The 22,124-nt window shown below is 48.0% G+C and overlaps 1 protein-coding gene across 1 annotated transcript in view; it reads left to right on the top strand.

The window, feature by feature from the left end:
- The window catches only part of ADAMTS16 (ADAM metallopeptidase with thrombospondin type 1 motif 16), a 104,376-nt gene extending 91,019 nt beyond the window's left edge, over positions 1-13,357 (top strand). Inside the window, exons 19-23 of the mRNA XM_048516288.1 lie at positions 1,991-2,192; positions 3,071-3,265; positions 3,506-3,724; positions 9,582-9,729; positions 11,550-13,357. Of these exons, the coding sequence (XP_048372245.1) occupies positions 1,991-2,192; positions 3,071-3,265; positions 3,506-3,724; positions 9,582-9,729; positions 11,550-11,665 (880 nt within the window). The 3' untranslated portion in view covers positions 11,666-13,357. The remainder of the gene's footprint in view (positions 1-1,990; positions 2,193-3,070; positions 3,266-3,505; positions 3,725-9,581; positions 9,730-11,549) is intronic.
- The last annotated feature ends 8,767 nt before the right edge of the window (positions 13,358-22,124 follow it).

Raw genomic sequence — 22,124 nt, 5'->3', positions numbered from 1 at the left:
GTGAGAGACCGATGGGAAATCCCCCCATGCACGGAATCCTTTCCCTTTGCGGCAGCTCCAGGATACAGGACGCGATCCTCTAATGTGGTGGTTTGAAATTTGCATTGAAATCTAACAAACTGACCATTTAAAAAGTACCTTGCAGGTGCATGCAGAGGGACTGAAAAGAAAACTAAGATAAAATAAGATTTGGTTGGCGATAACCTGTCCCACAACACAGGCTGTTATCCTCTGTACCTCTCCACCAGTTCCTCCAGGAAACTTTTTCTTATTTGGTTTGCCTTGCCAGATTACGTAGAAGGCTTGCCAAATCTGAAACGTTACTGTTCAATAAATATTGCTCTTGCTTACTCAAGAATGGGAAAGGATGGTGCATTCCGCACAGCTCATTCATAACAAGTGTAACTTGTTATGAATGAACCCATTTCCTTCTCTTCTCTTCCTACATGAGGGGCTTATCCATTCAGGAAGCAGCACCAAATACTGTAGCTCCTTCACACAGGAACTCCCCCCCCCTTTCCAGGATGCATGTGTAGCTAAGGAGACCTCTTGGGGACCTCTGTGGCCCCACAGTACCCAGGCAAGAAAAGAAAGTATCCCTCCCCCTGCCCCCCGGCTGGGTGCTTAGGACCGTTGAATGGTCAGCAGCAAGAGATTCCCCGCCCACGGCCAAGAATCTCCCCCCTGCAACTGAGAATCTCCCCGCATCGGAACATGCTGGCCCCCAATTCAGTAGATTTCCCCAGTGTTTTTCCCAGTGTTTCAGAATTTCCTTGTATCCACTGGGTTTCCTGAGAGGCATTCATCATTTTCTAATGAGGGTGAAATGTGAGGTTCCTGAAGTTAGCTTCCCTGAACTTTCTGGAGGGAAACTTGGGCAGATTTTGCACGCCAAAATTGCCCCTCTGTTGGCACGGGGAATGCCCAATGCAATCGGGAGTTTTGGACTGCCCCAGGTGCTGCAGTGTGGTCACCACATTTCTGCCCCAGAGCCACCCCATGGCATTGCCTTTGCTCCATGAATTTCCTGAACCGCAAAGGTTGAGGTCCTTTTGAAATGCCCCTTTGTTGCTCCAGAGGCTTCCACCGCCGTGCAAAACTCCCCCGTAGCAGAAACGGGGCCAGTTTTCCCACCTCACTTCTCTGGCCGGCCCCACCAATGGTCAGGCACGGAGAAGCAGCGCCCTCCCCCCTCCCTGCAGTGAAAAAAATGGAGGGAGAAACCTTGGTTTTTAGAAGGGAGGGAGAAACCTTGGGCAGAAAAGCGGCGTGTGCGGGCGCCACAAACTGGAGGGTGGCGATTCTCTCGCACACGGAAGGATTTTTTGATTTGTATTTTAGGCGGAGGGGGTGGAGGACGGCAATCCCATCGCACACGCAAGGATTTTAGATCGGGGGCGAGGGCACTGATTCTCAGCGCCTGTTTTGTGTTCAGCGTCATTTAAAACTAAAATAGTGAAAGTGGGTGGGGGGAATGGGGCAAGATTAATCCACTTCGGACGCAGGAAACGGAGGCTGCTCACGCATGCATGAAAGAGACAACGGAAGAGCTCGCAGTGCTTAAGCGATGCTTATGGGAAAGCTTCGGGCTTATGGGGACCCATTCGGGGCTTCCCTCACCGGCACAGACTTGAGTGAAGGAAAGAGCCAGGCAGCCGTGGGGAACTACAAGCAGGGTGAAAAGCCCCGCGGCAGGTACGCTCCCCGGCTAAGCCACGGAGGAATTTCGGCATGCAAAATCAGCCTAAGATACAAATGTGATCAAATGTGTGTGTATGTGCGTGTGTAGTAGTAGTAGACTTTATTTACAGTCAATGATCAAATATATGCGTGTGTGTCACACTGACTTATATCCTAAGGCTCTGTCCCTCAGAAGAAACCTCCTCAAATTCCTCCTGAGTTAAGAAGAATGAAACCATACAAGTCTTGGTGCTTAGACAAAGCAAGATGTCACAGAAACGTCACCCCTTTTCTCCGATCCTTTCTTTAGCTGGTCGGTCGGCAACTGGAGTGAGTGCAGTTTGACTTGTGGAGGAGGAGAGCGATATCGGTCTGTTCGCTGCACACAGAGAATCCAGTACAAGCTGGAATGGGTACTGCACACTGTGTGCCGTTTCCCTGTTCCTGTCGCCAGGGAGCGTTGCAACACCCAAATCTGTCCACCTACCTGGAGCACTGGGTCCTGGTCTGAGGTAAATTCAGTTGAGAGACGTGTTCTTTAGCCAGTAGAATGTTCTGACCAGGTGTTTGGACTAGGTAGGATCTCCTTGTTCGTTTATCTTAGCCCGCATTTCGAAACGGTGCCATCCATTAGGCTTGGGTTTTAATTTCTAAAAAAACAACCCCGGAGCTCAGCAGCAATCCTTGAGGTGTCCATGGCTGATGGAAACTTGATGCCCAACCACAAAGGGGCAAAACCCACTTCTCCACAGAACAGCCTTCCTGGGACCAAACTTCTTCAGAACACTGCAAGTTTGAATGGGCTTCTTCATTGCAAAACTATCTTTTTTTAGAAAATTCATGTATCGCACTGAAGGGTTGGAACCCTGCCTTCTACTTGGCCTGCAGCTGCCAGGTCTTCTGCTATAGTGGGAGACTTTGATCCAGCAGCCCCTGACCCCTGCTGCCATTCAGTAGAGCAGTGGGGGGATTGTGGTGTTGTAGCAACAGCATGATGCCACTTCCTTTGGGATGAAGCTCTAGAATCCACCAGAATCTCTACTGTAAAACCATAGAGTTTCTGGTCACTCCTAGACCTTCACATTGACATCACTTCTGAGTTTGCCCCCCCCCCCAGGTTCCTGCCCCTTCCCCCATCTCCAGCCAGGTGGGTGACCCTAATGTGACATGCTTTTTTTCCCTATGTGCACAGAGGAAACATTCAAACTGTAATTTTATCTCTGCCCCATAGGAGCTCACCATATTTCTAAGCATGCAGGTTGACTTTAATAGCCAATTCACACATGTGTTAAATTTGTAAACATGCATCCTGCTAGCTGAATCTTTCATTTTTTTTCCAACTTCTGGAAAACATTAACTGCCAAATGTTTTACTTTTCCTGCTTCCACAGTGCTCTCGGACATGTGGGAAAGGGTGGAGAAAGAGAGTAGTCCTCTGCAAAAGCTCCGGCTCCTCTTTCTGGCCTCAGATCTTGCCTGACTCGGCCTGCGTAGCGGAACTAAAACCAAAAATGCAAGAAACCTGCCTCCTGAAGCGATGCCACAGAGCCAAGAAGCTGCACTGGCTGGCGTCTGCGTGGTCCCAGGTGAGTCAACACGACTGCAGATGAATTTCAGTATGTCTCTTAGAAGAGTCACATTTACACGCCTGTACAATAAAATCCATCATGGGAGGAGAGAGAGAGAGAGAGAGCATTCTTGGACCAGTGGGATTGCTCTGGCAGCAACCTCTTTGCAATTCATTCAGATGCGCCCCTTCCTCTAAATATTTTGTGCAAAAATATTGTCCTGTGTTTGTCTTCTTTTCCCTCTTCCTTCTCTTTTAGTGTTCAGTCACATGTGGAAAAGGAGTGCAGAGAAGAACACTGAACTGTGCGGAGAAATATGTCTCTGGGAAGTCCAGAGAGCTGACTGCTAGAAAGTGCTCTCACCTTCAGAAGCCCAGTCTGGACTTGGAAAGAGCCTGCGCCCTCAGCCCCTGCCCCAGGCCCCCGGCGTCTTCGCCCACAAGTCAGAGCAGCTGGTTCTCTTCTCCCTGGTCTCAAGTAAGGAGCACTGTTCATTTTGACCTGGGGGTTCTGTGGGCCTCGCTATGTCCTTATGTTTGTTGGTGGCCCATGCAAATGTGACAGGGAGGAATAGTTGATGCAGACTTTATGTTTGGTAGTTCATGTACGATTGCTCCTTTAAGACTGGACAATGAGACATTCTAGGTAATGAAAAGGGCAGTTGGCCAGGTTCAGTGCTGAAGTGGATTTGTTTGCTTCATTGTGGATTTTCTGGACTGTGTGGCCATAGTCTGGTAGTTTTTGCTCCTCCCGTTTTCCCTGCATCTATGGCTGGCAATTTCAGAGCCTCTGAAGATGCCAGCCATGGATGCAGGCAGAACGTTAAGATCTAATCTACCAGACAACAGCCTGGAAAACCCACAACAGCCAGTTGATTGCAGCCGTGAAAGCCTTCGACAAGGCATCATTTTGGTTCATGTTTCGTGTATTCTTAGAAAATAGAAATCAACAGTTTCTACACATCCTGACTTTTTCCTGGCCACGCACCATACAAGGACCTTGTGCCAGAAGTACAATATGAATGTTGGGTTTTCCAGATGCACTTTGACCCTTTTCAGCTCGTGATTACAGCGTGCATGGAGACCTTTGCCTGCCTGTTTTCACATCCTGACGGTGCCCAGGGGCAACCACTGGGAGGCAGCAGTGTCGAGGGGAGGGGGAGGACTTATAACATTACTGACATCACTGTGTCACCCAGTGGTATGCTGTTGCAAAACAGTGCCCCCCATGCCCAGTCCCCTGAACTCCCCCAACCCTCCGCCACTGGAGTAGTATGGTCAGGGGCTGGGCACGGGGCGGGGGGGAGAGAATGGTCAGGGAGTGGGCTGGGTAAGCTGGAACCTCACAAGGTGGCAGGTGGCACAAGGTAGAGAGGCAGCAGGCAGTGAACCATTCCTCCCATTCTATCCCCCGCCGCCAGGCACCATTTTGCATGACCGTGAGCTTTGAGCTTGGATTGTCCTGCCCCGCCTCTCAGCATGACAGCTCAGGATTAACCAGGGAAATTGGTTCGGCACAAGCAAAAGGAAACACTTCTTCACAGAAAACATTGCTGACTTGACAGCAATTAGTGGCTATAAGCTGTAAGGATCTATAGACATTCATGGAGGTCTATCAGGAGCTGTTGGTCAAGGTAACTAAATAGACCCTTGATCTTCAAGGGCAGTTCTAGATGTTCTAGAGACAAAGAAGGAAAGTTCATTGCTTTCATGGCCTGTGTATGAGCTTTGGGACATCACCTGATTGATCACGGATGAAAATAGGAATGCAGGACTTAATATGAGAGAAGCCCAGCTGAATCAGTCCAGTGTTCCCCATCCAGATTCCCAGCGTCATGCCAGTTGGCCCCAGAAGTCAAGGTTACAGAAGCCCAAGTGTTTTGGGTTTTGTTTTTGTTTTTTAAACTTCTGTATTAGGGTTGCCAGTCCACTAGTGGGGGTGGGAATACCCATTTACTGGGATGGTCACCAGCCCTGTGGCATGATATCATTTCCAAGGGAAACCTCAGAAGTGATGTCACACCTCCCTAGAAATTATACTCCATTGAGGGCCTTTCCCAAACCTTGCCCTCCCCGGGTTCTAATGCTCAAATCTTCAGAAATGTTCCATCCTAGAGTTGCCATGCCTTCATGCAGGCTGTGGTTTTGGAGGAAGGTAATTTGATCTGGGAGCTAATGACAGAAGTGAACATTGTGAGAGCTCTCCGTCATATTAACTTCATCATCATCATTATCAAACCTTTATTGGCTTATCAGCAATAAAAAGTCAGAGGGGAAAATATAGTCCAGCCTTCCCATTCATTTAGAAGATCAGCTTAACAACATGGCAAAGGTACTTAGCAACTGGTTCTGTTATAGCACCAATGTTATTGTTCAGAAGAAAAAGTATTTTCTGTTGGTCAGAAAGACCCTCTCTTTTGCCTAATTGCATCATAGAAAGGGCAATAAAGTAATATATGACCAACAGACTCTACAGATTTCAGACTGCATGCACAAAATCTTTGATGATAGGGGTTTTCTAGATGTCTCCTCACTGTTATTGGCGAAGGTAGAACATCTAACAAGTGAAATGGATCTTTGAAGGCTAGGCAAAGTTGCAGGGTAATCATATTTACTTAATAAAGCACTGTTTTTGGCTTGTTAAAGTTTTGTAGGGGATGCTTAAGACTGATTGAGTATGTTGTAGATCAGGGGTGGGCAATTATTTTTTCCATGGAACCACATAAGAAACAGAAAATATTGTGGAGGGCCGGGCCACAAGGCAGGGGGGCGAGGTGCTTTTGAAAGCCCCCCAGAAGCTGGCAGCCAAGGCAACCCGCTTCTGCGGGGCTTTCAAAGATGCCTCGCTCTCCAGCACAGCAGAGGGGCCAGTCAGGGTCATCCGGCGGGCTGAATGTGGCCCGCGGGCCGTATCATGCCCAGGTCTGTTGTAGATTAATGAACCACTTAACATTCAACAGGGGGAAAAACGGTTGCAGATACTTATAACCCAGCAGTTCTTGAGGAAATTGCTCATGACAGAGCAGTGAGCAAGCAGAGAGTCTTAAGTTCACATTAACAAGTTGCTTGTGATCATTTTCATGCCCTGTGCCAGACTATGCACTTGAGAAGCTACTAAAGACACAGTGGCTTGATGCCCACAGAGGTTTATCTTTGGGCTGGCCTCACCATTTGATCATCCTATTTGTCTGTCTGTCTGTCTGTCTGTCTGTCTGTCTGTCTGTCTGTCTGTCTGTCTGTCTGTCTGTCTGTCTGTCTGTCTGTCTGAGACAGACAGATGCTCATCTTTCTCCTGAGCATCTCAGGACTCTGACCCTGACCTGGGTTGCTGAGGCTTCTTATTATCTGTCATCCATTGGTTCTAAATGTGAAAGAGTTGAATAGAGGTGGCCACAGACTCACACAGTGGTTTGAAAAATGAACCCAGGTAGGGGAGCCAAGCTAGTCTAGTAGCAATGGAGAAGAGGAGTGGGCCAGAAGGGGCCAGATGATACCAAATTATGTAGGGTGGTGAGAACCACAAAGAATTGCGAAGAGCTCCAAGCGGACCTTGGTAAATTAGGTGAGTGGGCTAAAAATGGCAAATGCAGTTCAATGTAGCAAAATGCAAAGTGATGCACAGAGAGGCAAAAAAATCCAAACTTCACATACACGCTACAGGGGTCAGTGCTATCAGTCACAGACCAGGAAAGGGATTTGGGCGTCTTAGTTGATAGTTCCATGATGGAAATGTCAACTCAATGCATGGCAGCTGTGAAAAAGGCAAACTCTATGCTGGGGATAATTAGGAAAGGAGCTGATAATAAAACTGCAAGGATTGTCATGCCCTTATATAAAGCAGTGGTGCGACCGCACTTGGAGTCCCTTGTGTTCAGTCTCTGAGGTCGCCACATGTGTCAAAAAAGGATATCGAAGAGATAGAAAAAGTGCAGAGAAGGGGCAAACGTATGGATGATTGAGGGACTGGGAGCACCTTCCTTATGAGGAGAGAGGACTGCAGCGTTTGGGACTCTTTAGTTTGGAGAGAGAAGACGCCTGAGGGGGGGGGATAAGGATTAGAAAGTCTATAAAATTATGCATGGGGTAGAAAATGTGGACAGAGAGAAATTTTTCTCTCTTTCTCACAATACTAGAACCAGGGGGCATTCATTGAAAATGCTGGGGGGAAGAATTAGGACTAATAAAAGGAAACACATCTCTCACGCAACGTGCTTGGATTGGTGTTTGGAATATGCTGCCACAGGAGGTGGTGGGACAATGGCCACTAACCTGGATAGCTTTAAAAGGGGCTTGGACAGATTTATGGAGGAGAAGTCGATTTATGGCTACCAATCTTGATCCTCCTTGATCTCAGATTGCAAATGCCTTAGCAGACCAGGTGCTCAGGAGCAGCAGCTGCAGAAGGCCATTGCTTTCACCTCCTGCAGGTGAGCTCCCAAAGGCACCTGGTGGGCCACTGCGAGTAGCAAAGAGCTGGACTAGATGGACTCTGGTCTAATCCAGCAGGCTAGTTCTTATGTTCTTATGCCACCCTTAGGGTCTGTGCCACAGCTGCCACTCGGGGGGAGGAATGGCATGGAGTGACACCGTGACATAACTTCTGGTTTCCCATCCAGAATCGCCACCATGGTCTAGAAATCTCTTTTGTTAAGAACGACAGAAATTTGGGGGAATCCTAGAGTATCACTGATGTCATGAAGTCACTTCCAGATCCCAAACCAGAAGTGACATCACGTCATTGTGCGAAGGTGATTTTTAATGTCTCCACGCCCCGCTTCTTCCTGAGAGTTTCCAGTCTAGTCGTTAAGAACCCTAGACTACACACAGAGAAACCAGCTGACTCCCTTCCCACAAGGTTCTCTGGCCCACAGTAAGTAGACAAGCACGGGGGGGGGGGGGGAAGGGTGCCTTCATGACTAAAATTGTATCTATTTATTTTCATGAAATTTAGATGCTGTTACTCCAATTAAGAAACATTTCAGGAGCTGTTCATATTCTGGCTTAATCCCCTGTGCCAAAATGGCTCTCATTCACGCCTGTGAAGAAAAGCCAAACCCTGAGATCAAAACATCTTTGCAGGGGGGGAAGGAATAACACAGGGAAACTGGATGCCCCTTGCTCCCCCACCTCCAACCCTGGGGTTCCAAGAAAGCCCAGTTTCCCAGGATCGGAGAGACATGTCCCAAAAGTAACCCGGTGTTACTTGTGACCTGCGTTTTATATGACAGTTTAAAGCCCAATTATCTGTTTTTCCCAACCCACTAAGGGCACTTTCACACATGTAGAAAAAATGTACTTTCAATCCACTTTCACGATTGTTTGCAAGCTGCTATTTTGCACAGTAAAATCCAGCTGCAAAGTGCATTGAAAGTGGATTGAAAGTGCACTAATCTGCATGTGCGAAAGTGCCTTTAAGTTCAATAGGACTTGCTGCTATGTATAAAGGCACAAGATTGCAACTCTTTGATCCAGAAGCCCTTAAACCACATGTAACCTCTATCTGTGGGTTCTGTGGGGCAGAACGTGGAGTGAGTTTGCAACAACAAATTTTTAAAACAACATGGTTTACTTTCTTAACATGTAACATATAACATCAACATTTAACATCACACTTCAAGGTCCTGTTCAGGTTGCATTTTCAAGTCCTTCTATTTACAGTCTACTGATGCTGCCAAGTCCAATTCTTCTTTGCAAGTGGGTTGGCTCCTGAAGACTCCAAGGGCTTGATGAACAGGATTCAACATGATGAAGGTTTCCAGGAGAACTCTCACCCATTACAAACACAAAAAGAAACCCTGAAACAATAAACTCCAACATTTACAACCTAGCAAAAAATAAACAACTACCTTCCCAGTAGTTCCCAACAACATTGCAGTTACCTTAACAAGGTGTTAAGGGCTTATACAAACCAAGGTCCGAGTCTGGTAGCCTCGTCTCCTCCAAACTACCTGAGCTCTGCAGCCTCCTCCTGCTTTGGGTCTCTCTCCACCCCTTTCTGGGTCAACCCCTTCTGAGCAGGGGGGTGACACACACAAGTGTTGATGAGGAAAAACTTCTGTTGGTCACTTGGCTGGGAGTTCAGTTCCGTTGCCTGCAGCCGGACTTTGTTCACATTGAGCTGCATGTGGAAGGGCTTTATATCTTATTTGAGGTTTGTCATCCACGGTGTAGAGGCTGCTGGGAATCACCCGGGCTTAGCAGGCCTCCTTGGGGAAGGGGCATGGCTACAGGCATCAGAGATGGTGGCCTGACATACAGGCCAATGTTTCCCAGAGGTTTGTGTTCTCTTCAATGGGGAGTTGGAGGTAACTCACGGAGTCTCCCCTTTCCACCAGTGCACAGCAACCTGTGGAGGAGGCACACAAGTGCGGTCTGTTCAGTGCCTGGCCAGCGGGAGATCGGCCACAGGATGCCTCTTGCACCAGAGACCTGTTGCCTCACAAGCCTGCAACACCAACTTTTGCCCTCTTCTGGAAGCAGCCGGTAAAATCCAAATCATTTTCCTTTCCTGACATTTGCAGTGTAGCTACAGGTGACTCTTCTTTTGGGAACCCCCCAAAGTTAATAAAACTTGGTTCCGGGGGGGGGGGGGGGTCTGATTTCATGGGCTGCCAAAGGCAGTGCTCCCGTCTGCCCTCTACAGGAAACTTAGGAGGAAAATTGGAGGATCCATTTTTATTGGCCCAGTCTTCGCCAAATTCACAGATTCTTGTAACGAGTTATTCTACCTTTAAAAACAGGAGCAGCAGTGGCGTAGGAGGTTAAGAGCTCGTGTATCTAATCTGGAGGAACCGGGGTTGATTCCCAGCTCTGCCACCTGAGCTGTGGAGGCTTATCTGGGGAATTCAGATTAGCCTGGGCACTCCCACACACGCCAGCTGGGTGACCTTGGGCTAGTCACAGCTTCTCGGAACTCTCTCAGCCCCACCTACCTCACAGGGTGTTTGTTGTGAGGGGGGAAGGGCAAGGAGATTGTAAGCCCCTTTGAGTCTCCTACAGGAGAGAAAGGGGGAATATAAATCCAAACTCTTTTCTTCTTCTCCCCCAGAGCCCTGCAAAGTTTTCCCATTAGCTACCATCGGAGCCATTCCCTTTCATTTTTAAAAGTAATGGCTGCACGTTACTCTTTGGCAAATCTTTCCAGAGCTCCCGGGCAGAGGCACCGGATTTTCAGTGAATCTGCAGGTGCCTTTTCTTATGAGATGCCCCAAGCTTTGGCAAAGATTGGTTTGAGAGTCCAATTTGATGGGTCCCTCAATGGAAGAAAATGACAGATACCCCAGCCATGTTGCTGCCTGGCAAAAATGATTGGAATTTTTTTTTCTCAGCTCGATTCTCTGGCCTAAAATTGCAAGCTGGTCTAAATTGAAAAAAAAATCAGACCTGAGATTTTGAAGCAATTATAGACCAGAGAATTCAGCTGAGAAAAATTTCCCCTCCATTCTCACAATGGTAGGAATTTTTTTCAGCAGCATAGCACTGTTTGGAGAGTCTTTGTGGGCCTGCAGGATGGTCGTGGTGGAGGCACCACATTTGGCAGGGCTCTTCTGAAGAAGAGGCACTACATTGTCAGCAAAGTGGCAGGTGCCTCTCCTTACAAGGTCCCCCAAGTTTAATTAAGTTTGGGTCAGGGGGTCTAATTTGATAGGCACCCAGTTTTCACTCACTCACTCACTCACTCACTCACTCACTCACTCACTCACTCACTCACTCACTCACTCACTCACTCACTCACTCACTCACTCACTCACTCACTCACTCACTCACTCACTCACTCACTCACTCACTCACTCACTCACTCACTCGATTTCCAAAACAGCAGCTGAATCAAATGTTCAAACGTTCCAATATTGAAAAAGTGCTGCAGTGCTGAATTATGTTAGCAACATCACCAGCTCCATGCCAACTGGTGCTTGTACATAACGGCTTCTTCTGCAGGCAGGAATGGGAATGCACATTGGACCAGAACACAGTGAATATGGCTCTATAGGAAGCACGCTAGTACAATATTTATGTCTGCATGTATCTGGGGTTGCCACCCAGCAGATGTTTGGGAGGGCAGGAACAGGGGAAGGCACAATTGTGAATGGTTTGATGTCATTTCCAGGTTCAACCTAGAAATGTGATCAGGAAGCTTTTGCTTCATTTTTTCCCCCCAGCAGCTTACAGAGGGGTCAGGGGCTGCCAGCAGGCGACCCTCCCTCTATAGCGGGAGACCAAGCAACCCTGGACGCACTGCGCTGCTTTGAAGCAGCATGAACCCCTCAATATTTGCTCTTTCTTTCCCTTTTCTTCTTTTTCAGATGTCTTCTGCAAGGATTACTTTAATTGGTGCCATTTGGTTCCCCTGCACGGCGTTTGTAACCACAGTTTCTATGGCAAACAGTGCTGCAGGTCTTGTGTCAACTCAAATTTGTGAGACTTGGATCTAAACTATAAGCGCATCCCTCTGAATGCAAGATGGGCTGCATGTTCTAATTCAGAGCCCTGCCCCAGGAAGATGGAAGTCTCATGCGTTGATGCACTTTGCTCCCAAAGCATAGGTTAAAATAATCCATCGAGCCTGAACTCAAGGACTTCTGAAGTGTCCCATGCACTTCGATCCTGTTGGGTATTCTCCTGGGACCCGCAGTGCTGCTTTATGATGGGTGCCTTGTTCTGAAGACCTGCGGAGAGAAAGGCCTCGCAGTGCGCAGTGGACAGTGTTCAGAGTTTAAAGCTCTCAGGAAAATGTGGTTCCTTCTTTCAGGAAGATGTTGAAGAGCTGCCTAAGCCAGCCATGTGGAGATCAGCTGAGCCTGCAAGAAGACTCTTGGTTTGCTTTTGACCTCAGTGACCATGTTAATGTTAACAAGCCCTTTGAGCACAACCTACCCAGTAGTGCTCCAGCGCATGCCCTGGTACAACCAAGGGAACTGCCCCAGAGCGCCTCAGTGGGGCTCATGCAAGAGAACCTCTCAAAACGTAAAATATTTATTTTCGTGGGCGTTCTCTTGCACAGCTGAAGATGGCCCAAGTACTGCAATATCCCAAACAAGCTCCATTGGCAGGAATGGGGGTGGGGCAGAGCGCTCCCTGCTCTCCAGAAGTACCATCTGTTTCAAAGGGATCTTGCAAGGAAATCCCCAGCGGATTGTTCACCTGCTGTTGCATGCCAGACACCTGACTCAAGCAATTCCTAAATGCCTGGTGGAAATGAATACTGTAATTTAGTAAAGTGGCTGAAACATGCTTGAGGTTCATTTGCTTTAGTTAGGTCTATTTGCTTTTAATGAAGATGAGAGAGGGGAAAAACCAACCTCAAGATGCCCTTCTTAACTTCTCCATCAAAGCTCAGAGACACCTGCACACTTCTCGTTTTCCAACAAGGAATCCCCATTTTATGCTTTCAGCTGTTAAGTATAAAAAGTATGTCCCACCATCAATGGCTGGTAATACCCAAATGATGTTTTGCTTCCATTTACATATAAGGAACTTTCCCAATAGATTCCAGAGCTGTAGTTGCATTAATAAACCTATGAATGTTTGTCCACATTTCAGTAGCTATTCAGAACAATGATAAAAGCTGTACAAAAAGCCAACTTCAGGGGCTCTGACTGTTTTACAGTTCAGAAAACAAGAAGGCTGTGGTGTTGGGCAGAGAAGGCCCAGTTTCCTAGACTCTCCCAGTCTTCATTAAATAAAGCAAATCTGCAGTCCTGCAAAGATGTAGTCAGAAAGCAGACAGGTAGCAAAGCAGGTGATGAACGAGGTTCCCAAGGGTTGGGGTTGAGTTTCAGCACCCAGCATAGCCATTGGCACAGCCAACGGCCAAACCAGAATATAGCTGTAATAATGTTTTAGTCGTGAGAAAATAGCAATGGACATGTTACAAAAGGGAAGGAAGGCATGCAAAGTGCAAACATGTATTATTTGTTTGATGTTCACAGTCACATGAATTTTCTTTTCTGGGTGCAGATTTTTTTCCCAGCTCAAAAGCATGCCCAGCCCTAACTGCAATATGCTCTGCAATTTCAGCAGTGGTGCTACTTTAAGATTCTCTGGTGCTGTTGCTCCAAATGGAAATGCAACCCTTTATGTTAACAGAAGTATAATAAATTGTTATTTGTTTCTCGGTTGTCTTATCAATTATTTTGGCAATACTCAAAGACCATATTAAAGTCCGTGCTTTCTGCTCTTGATCCTGAACGTCAACTGCTGGTTGTTCAATGTTGCTATTTATTGCCACGTTTACTCCCTCTTGTCCATCTAATCGGCAAAAAGTCTTATATAAGCTCATTGCCCAGTTTCTGTCACACTGTAGCACGGCCAGCAAAGAAAAACTGTGGCCTGGTTTCAAAGGCTAATAGAAGAGGCCTCGTTTTCAGTGGTTCCATTAAATACAAAATACACAGGATTGAAGGAAAAACCTGTTTCCTCTCAGAAACTTCCCTAACTCTCCCCCCTCCGCACACACACACACCAATGAGATCCTTGAATGTATGTAATGTAATGCCAAGTCTCCCATATAAATGCACAGCTGCTGTTCGCTTCTCCAGGAATGTGAAAAGTGCTGCTGCTGTTGGATATATTATTGCAATACGAAGATTGGAAGAAGGGTCTGCTTTCATTCCAGAGTGGCAACAGCAAATGCAATTTCTTTCCCAATGAAACGCATCCAGCTAGCATTTTTCCACAGCCGTGCTGAGAAAATGTTTGTCACTGGAGATCGTGAAACCTGTTTTCAGAATGGAAAAGGCCCCAGTGTGCCTTGAAGAGTGCTTTTTGAGAAGATGGCAAAGACACGTTCCAGCTTCCTCTAGCAGCTCCCGATGGTCTGGTGTGAAGGTTATAATAGGCAGCATGTGTAGGTTTCCAAAGCTTTTCAAGATGTGAAAATATGCTGTCCTAAAAACTGCAAATCCCAAAGGATCTCCCCACATTACATCATATCTCACAATTAGCTGGTCAATATATGAAGAAATATGTTCCAAGTTGGCCACTTGGCCTCCGAGGGACAGATACTACTTGTGGAGCACTCTGACTAGGCCAGCTTCTGAGGAAGGTGGGATTAGTTGAGGCCTGGTCCCAAGACAGATACCTGGCTGAGGTTTTATATGCTGCAGTTCAATTCAGCAGCCTGATAGCCTTTGCTCGCTGATGTGGACTCTAGACTTTACAGACAAGGCAGGTAGACAGTGGCCTCTAGGTAAAGCAAGACTGTTCTTTGCACATTCTTAGCCGGCAGGGATGATGGGAATTGTAGTCCATAACATCTGGAGGGCCGCGAGTTAGACACCTGTGATCTATACACAGGTATCAAACTTGTTGCCCTCCAGATGTTCATGAACTACAATTCCCATCAGCCCTTGCCAGTATAGCCAATGCTCATGTTGGGAGGGACTGATGGGAACTGTAGTTCATAAACATCTGGAGGGCCGCGAGCTTGACACCCCTGGTCTATACCATTGTGTTGCAATGGGGCATTGTCCTGAGTTGATGGCCAAGGTAGCATTCTTGGCAATGACTGGCTGAGTTGATCTGATGTCACATAAAAGCAGAGTGGAGTAAATGGGCCGTTGTCCTGCCACTGGCTGAGGTGCTGCTTCCAGAGAGAAAGAAAAAGGCAAGCAGAAAAAGGCCTTGGGAAGCGGGGTGGGGGGGCACATGGGAGCTGAGGCAGAGGCAGGCCCAAGACTGGAATCACTACCCCAGGGGGAAGGGACTCCTCCTTCAAGGGGTACCAGAAAGTGATTTCTACAGCACAGCCAAATTCCATTGATACATGCTCTAAGCTAAAGTGACCAGATGGTCACCTTTGTGACCCGGGACGGGCGGGTAGACGGGCAGCCAGGTGCGCGTGTGCGCACAGCCGCAGGAGTGCACAGCCTTCTGGGGCGCTCCCGTTTCCTGCCCTGTGACAGGGCAGGAAACGGGAGCACCCCAGAAGGCCGTGCGCTCCTGCGGATGCGCGCGCGGGAGGCTGCCGCACTGCCTTGCGCCCCAGAAGGCAGTGCGGCAGCCTTCCAAAAATCGGGGCACTTGAAAAAACCCGTGGGACGCGGGACAGATTGTTTTGAGGCGGGACTGTCCCACCAAAAGCGGGAAGTCTGGTCAGCCTACTCTAAGCTCACTGTTGGTTAAACAAGCAGAAAAATTGGCAGCACGCTATGGAAAGCAAGCTTCACTCCCTCCCCTCAGCGAAATGCCCCGAGGCAGCTTCGAGGAAGAGACAAGTGGTTCCAAACCCTCACCCCAACAGTCACAAGGACTGAGCGAAATGTCCCAATACTGTTAAATTTAGCAGTCTCCCCTCCCTCTGTCTGTCTGGTTTTATAAAAGTCCGAAGGAGACTCTGTTTTCAGAAGTGATGTCAATGGGGCTGGAGCACCTTTTCTGGCCCCCACATTGGCAGGACAGAGGATTTTACTGAAGGCCGGGGCCTTGCTGGGTGGTAACCTTAGACCTCCCCGGGTCCCAGTTTCTTTTTTCTCTCCCAGACAGTTACGCCAGACCACACGACTTCTGCTCGTGGAAGATCACCTTTCATCCTGGAAGACATGCAGGCTGAGTTCCTGGTCCTTCTTGCACACCATTTAAATTATATTTTATTACGCACTTCGTGAAGGAGGGGGACATGGCCTGCCCTGCCTTTGCAATTTCCAGAAGGGACACCGACTCTAGTTGTAAATATATATCAAGCTGAACAGACACGTGGGCTTCATGGGTTTTTGTCCCCCTTCATGGCTGTCCAGACATCGTTCTCATAGCACAACTCCCCCCACCCACCCACCCCACCCCACCCCACAAATGCTCCTTCTGGAATTTAATTCCAGGTCACCGCCAGACAAAAATTATGCCCCATCATTTCATTCACAGACTATTAAGCATTATTTTTAGTTGCAGAAGCAAATATTAATGTTAACGTCAGTGTGGAAGCATTTGTGTTTTAGGATCCAAGTTTAATTTTACCTTTGAGCACACAAGCCCATTTTCATAGTGCACGTGGTTTTCTTGAAGGAAACGATGGAAAGCCCACTGGTCATCAGGGACATGATTCCCAAATGAAACATTCTGGGCTTCAACCCATCTCTACTTTGCTGGCACTGTGATGAAGGGATGGTGTGGGGCCCCACCAAAGCACGGCCTTCCAGGAGCAGGAGGAACAGAAACTGAACTCACCACTCATCTGCGACAGTGGGATCTGCGTGGCATCGTCCTCCGGAGAATTGCTGATTTCAGAGGTGGACACTGCAGGAGCAAAGCATAAAAGTTCAAAAGCTGCCAGCAAAACATTGAGCAAAGAGGAGCAATTGTGCTGAAATAACAACCCCCCCCCCCACTGCAACTGTGTAGATCACAGCAACTGAGGACATGAGCGGGGACCACAGTCAGACCACCCCAAAAGTGCAGTTTGAGGAGTTTGGAGTGCTCCCTCACACGACAGGGGCCCCAGAGCATACGCTGCAGTCGGGGATATAAGGTAGAAATAGAAATACTCACCCTGGGATGTAGGGGATGGGGTGGAAACTTGCAGGGGTCTCGTGTCTATGGTCTCCAAGTCTCTGTGCCCCATGCTGGTGGATTCCCTCACGGCTGTGTTTGCAGAAGCGGCCACCACGCACTCTGTCGCCCTGAGCTGATGTGGGGGGTTGATGGTCCTGTCCTCCCCAACATCTGCTCCAGCTCTTCATAGAATGGCATCATCCGAGGCCCATTCCCTGAAGTTTTGTTATGCTGGTTTATCCATTTAAAGTCCCTTTTCAAAGTCTTCGCCTTGGTCCTGCACTCAACGGATGTCCTATTGTGCCCCCTCAGGCGTATTTCCGCTGCCACCCTCTCAAACACGTCCAAGTTGTGGTAGGTAGACTTCAGCGAGCGCTGATCTTTCTCCTCTCCCCACACGGCAATGAGGTCCTTCATCTCCTCCGCCTGCCATGATACGCTCCTACCTGGAGCCTTCCCCGAAATGGCGGCCGACGGTTTGCGCGCCTCGAAGTTTTCTCCCATCCTGTTTCTGAGGACAGACTCTCGACGTAATGTGTTAACGGGGCAGGAAACGAGCTGACGAGTCACCGTGCCGCAAATCTCCCGGTGCAATGGGGCCACGAGGCCTCGGTGGATTGAGCTATCAGGCGCACACAACCGAACGCGACGAGGGGGGGAAGTAGAGTGAGACACAAACGGAACAATGGGATGTGCGCGCGCAACCAGAACGCCCAATCGCATTCCCATTGGATGGATCAAATTGCGTCACACGGTGGGCGTAAACCCTGGCTGCCGCTTACTCCAGTTTTGTTTCACACCCTGGCACCAGATTGTGGGGGGAAACCAGTTTTTCCCAGAAAGTTGCACAAGTATCGAGCGACAGGAACAATGTGGAACAACGGCTGGAATGTGGTACAGATGGGGGGTCGGGACACATTTCGGCTTAAGTGTGTGCAAAAAAATGTGTGAAACAGCAACGACCTCACATGTTAGATCTGCAACAAACAGTGTGTGTGAAAAAGCCCAGAGAGAGGCCCTCCAGCCCTGACTTCAATCAAAGAAGCTTGTTCAGTGGATACACCAGAGCCTTTTCTGTGGCATCTTGATAATTATGTAACAGCTTCCAAAGGGAAGTGGACTTGGCTCCCTCACTTCCCATGTTTGAGAGGCAGTTGAAGTCAGTTTTGTTGAGGAGTGCATTTGGTTACATTTATTAGCAGTCCTGAATTGTGATTTTCAATCTTGGTTCTTATTTTTTTAATGCATTTTATGAGTTTTGCAGTCCAGGGCAGCTGGATTCCATTGCGCACATCCTCCTCCACTGCCCACTTTACCAGAATCCAAGATCCAGCTTATTATTACAAGTCATTGACTCTATGAAAAAAACCCTGACAGAGCGTGATAAAGTAAATATGCTCTTAAACTGTAATGACCTTGACTGTTGTTTCACAGTGGCAAAGTTTCTGGCTGAGATTTGCGAACTGAACTTATGATCCAGTGTGAAGTTTTATCTAGTAATTTTAACTGTATTTATATTGTATGTTCTGTATGCCAATAAAGGCTTATTGAAATTGAAATTATGAGTTTTGCCTATGTTGTAAGCCATCTTGAGCTCCAAAAGGAAGAAAAGTGACCAATAAATGTTTTAAAGAAATGACAAAAAAAACAAGCAAACAAATAAATAAAGCAGTGCTGGGAAATGGTTTTTAGTGAACGAACAGCAGGAAGAGGGGAAAAACAGAACCACAGCTTTACAAGGTTGTTTTTTCCTGCAAACCCCCCAAAGAGATGGGGAATTCACTTTGGTCCTCAATATCTTTAATAATTTTTCAAGACTGAGCTCTAACTTGGCATAATAACATTGATGAAGAGCAGCAGTGGCGTAGGAGGTTAAGAGCTCATGTATCTAATCTGGAGGAACCGGGTTTGATTCCTCGCTCTGCTGCCTGAGCTGTGGAGGCTTACCTGGGGAATTCAGATTGGCCTGTACACTCCCACACATGCCAGCTGGGTGACCTTGGGCTAGTCACAGCTTCTCAGAGCTCTTTCAGCCCCACCTACCTCACAGGGTGTTTGTTGTGAGGGGGGAAGGGCAAGGAGATTGTCAGCCCCTTTGAGTTTCCTGCAGGAGAGAAAGGGGGGATATAAATCCAAACTCCTCCTCCTCCTCCTCCTCCTCCTCCTCTTCTTCTTCGTCCTCGTCTTCGTCTTCGTCTTCTGTATCAAGAGTGTTAAAATATCAATCAAAAATAAATTTGCAAGAAAACTTTCGGTAGCATCAGGCACTGACTTCTCTTAGAGCCAAGATACTGAGTTAGATGAATGTATTCTATGTCCCAGAGGCGTGCTGATATCTGAAACCGCCCCCGACTATTTCTATTTCACTAATCTTTTTGACTATCTCACAGCCCTGTCCAAAGGGGGTTCCAAAACTGCCCCTGGGAGCAGAGCGAGGCCAAACGGCCAGTTTTGCGGTCTCGCTCTCCAGGGCCCTGGCCCCAGCAGAGGGGCGGATGCACCAGTGGGCAGCCCTCCAGGGTTGGGGAATGTGGCACTAAATGCAATGCCTGCGTGCCTGTGCCCCTGTCCCCACTGGCATAGTGTGGGAAGTCAAGGGGAATTGCCCCTGTTACCCTGATAACTGGGGCTGTGGACTTATGCCACCTTTTGGTGGTGTATGTTCATTAAGCCCAGTGGGCGCTTTCCAGTGGGTGGGAGGGTTTTTTTGTGTGTTTTTGGCCTCCCCCTGCTGCTGGAAAGCCCCCTTGCAGAGGTGGGATCCAGCCGGTTCTCACAGGTTCCCGAGAGTAGGTTACTCATGATTTGTGTGTGCCGAGAGGGGGTTACTAATGGGTGATTTTCCCACGTGATTTTTGCCTTAGTTACGCCCCTCCTCTCAGCAGTAGCGTGCAGGACTTGAAGCAGTGGCAGCCTGCGCCTGCGTGCATTCGTTTCCCGCCCAAGGACCGGCGCAGCGGCTGCGTCCTTGCCACAGCCCCGCCCAGGAATGCCCCACCACGCCCCCGTCATGCCCCGCCCAGCCCCATTGGCGCTACGCCACAGTTTGAATCCCACCACCATGCAAACCTGTTACTAAAATGTTTGGATCCCACCACTGCCCCCTTGGGTATGGCGGGGCTGTCAATTTCCTTCCTCAGACCTCTTTCCCAACCCAAAACCTCAACATTTCCTTTGGAGCCTTATCCCATTCCTCATCAACTTTACATGCTCTTTTCCTCTCACCTGATCCAGGTTCACAACGGGGCTTCCTGGGAGCCCCAACCTCAGTCACTGTTTGGAGACTTTCTTCACAGTTTGGGGAGAACAGACCAGTACAGGTACATGGCAGGTGACTTATGCAGCCCATTTCACAGTTTTCTATGCTGGAGGGCGGCGGGGTGGGGGTGGGGGAACATGCAGAATGTTGCTCATCTAGATTCCCTCATGTCCCTGATGGTTTACTTCAATCTGCTTCTCCATATTTGTTTGTTTGGTTGGTTGGTTGGTTTTTACCCTGCCCATCCCCAAAGGGCTCAGGGTGGCTGACACACAAAACACAATTAAAACAACAATAAAATCCTTAAAACATTATAGGTAAGGTGATTTCATGGAAAATCCACTAAATCCCTTCATGACTATCTCTTTAAAAATATATCAATTCTGGGGTGCTGTGTGGTTTCCGGGCTGTCTGGCCGTGTTCTAGCAGCATTCTCTCCTGATGTTTCGCCTGCATCTGTGGCTGGCATCTTCAGAGGATGATCCTCTGAAGATGCCAGCCACAGGCTCTGGCTTATCTTGAAGAAGAACTCTTAGAATACTGTCCAGGCTCTAAAACCAATGATCGACGATGAAAGCCTTCGACAATACATATATCAAGTCTGCATTTCTTCACCCAGCATAAAGCCATGGTGGTTTACAACAACACAGTATAGTTTAGTTTATTCAATTTATATCCCACCCTCCCGTGAAGGGCTCAGGGCGGTGCACAACAATAGTATAAGTAACAATATTAATTAGATTTTACTTTATACATTTCATGACCTCCTGACCCTGTTGTTTATTTCAGCCCTCCTATATAAAATGAATGCAAACATCCATTCATAGCAGTTGCCATTCTCCAGGTGGGATCCGGGCAGAGGCGTATTGGGGGGGAATGGCGCCCGGGGACAACCCCTGCTCCAGGTGCCCTCTGCCCCCCATGCCCCCCCGTGCTCAGTATAGACCCCAATACAGCCACACAGGAATATTTCATGTACCTTTCTTATAAACAAATGTGCTTAGCACCCTACAATATGGTCTTGTTATGTTTTCCTCTGTCCTGGCATGGCCAAACTAGTGAACACTTCATGAGTAATTATTTTGATAGATGACTGATAGTAAGTCCAGTTTAGAATAGAAATCATTTGCTGCCACCTAGTGATACTGTTCCAAAATACCACAAAAGGTTTGTGAACCATTTCACCATAGTTAGGCCTTGAATATTTTAATTTCACTCTGATTGAGAACATTACCAAATATGACTTACAATTCTGTGTATTCCAGAAAACAAAGGGGTGGGGGAGAAGTAGAAAAACCACTAGTAAGCAAAGGGCATTAAACAGTTAAGGTAGGAGTTTTTACATAGTGTCTCCCCAGGTATGCAGAAAAATATGGCATTGTAAATTTAGCCAAACAGGGTTGCCAACTTTGGGTTGGGAAATTCCTGGGGATTTGGGGTGAAGCCTCTGGACGGAGGAAAGGGACCTCAGTGGAGTATAACACCATAGAGTCCACCTTCCAAAGCTGCCAAAGCTTCCAAAGTTTGCTCACAGGGGGTGCCGCCACAGACCATGTTTTACCTGTGTTGCGCCGCCTGCACTGGCTCCCAGTTGAATTCCGAATCATTTTCAAGGTGTTGGTATTGACCTTTAAGGCCTTGCGCGGCCTGGGACCTCTGTACCTCTCTTGGGTTGATCTTTGCCCCATATGTCCCAACTTCGGCCTCTACGTTCAGCAGAGGCCAACCTACCTGGTGATCCCTGGTCCCTCAGCTGATGCTGGCTGGCCTCCCACCCGGGCCAGAGCTTTACAGCTCTGGCCCTGCCTGGTGGGCAGCTCTGTCTCCAGCCTCTTGGCAGACTCTTGGGATCTAAATGATTTCTGCAGGGCCTGCAGAACAAACTGTTCCACGAGACCTGAGGAATCCCGGCTGATGGTTCCCCCCCTCCTCCGCTTCTCTCTATAACATCCTGGGCTAGCGCCTGTACTTTTCCTTTTAGGGGATTGATTAGAGAGACGCCATCGATATATTTGATGTCAGAATGCTGCTTTTAATGGGGTTGGGGTTTTAATATATAGAGCTATTCCTAATGATTTTATAGTTTGATACTATTGATTTTATTGTGCTCTATTGTCTGTTGTTCGCCGCCCTG

This window comes from Sphaerodactylus townsendi, linkage group LG14, assembly GCF_021028975.2.
Source record: "Sphaerodactylus townsendi isolate TG3544 linkage group LG14, MPM_Stown_v2.3, whole genome shotgun sequence".
NCBI classification, from domain to species: domain Eukaryota; kingdom Metazoa; phylum Chordata; class Lepidosauria; order Squamata; family Sphaerodactylidae; genus Sphaerodactylus; species Sphaerodactylus townsendi.
Note: the sequence above shows the minus strand (reverse complement) of the source record. Positions and strands in the feature narration are given on the sequence as shown.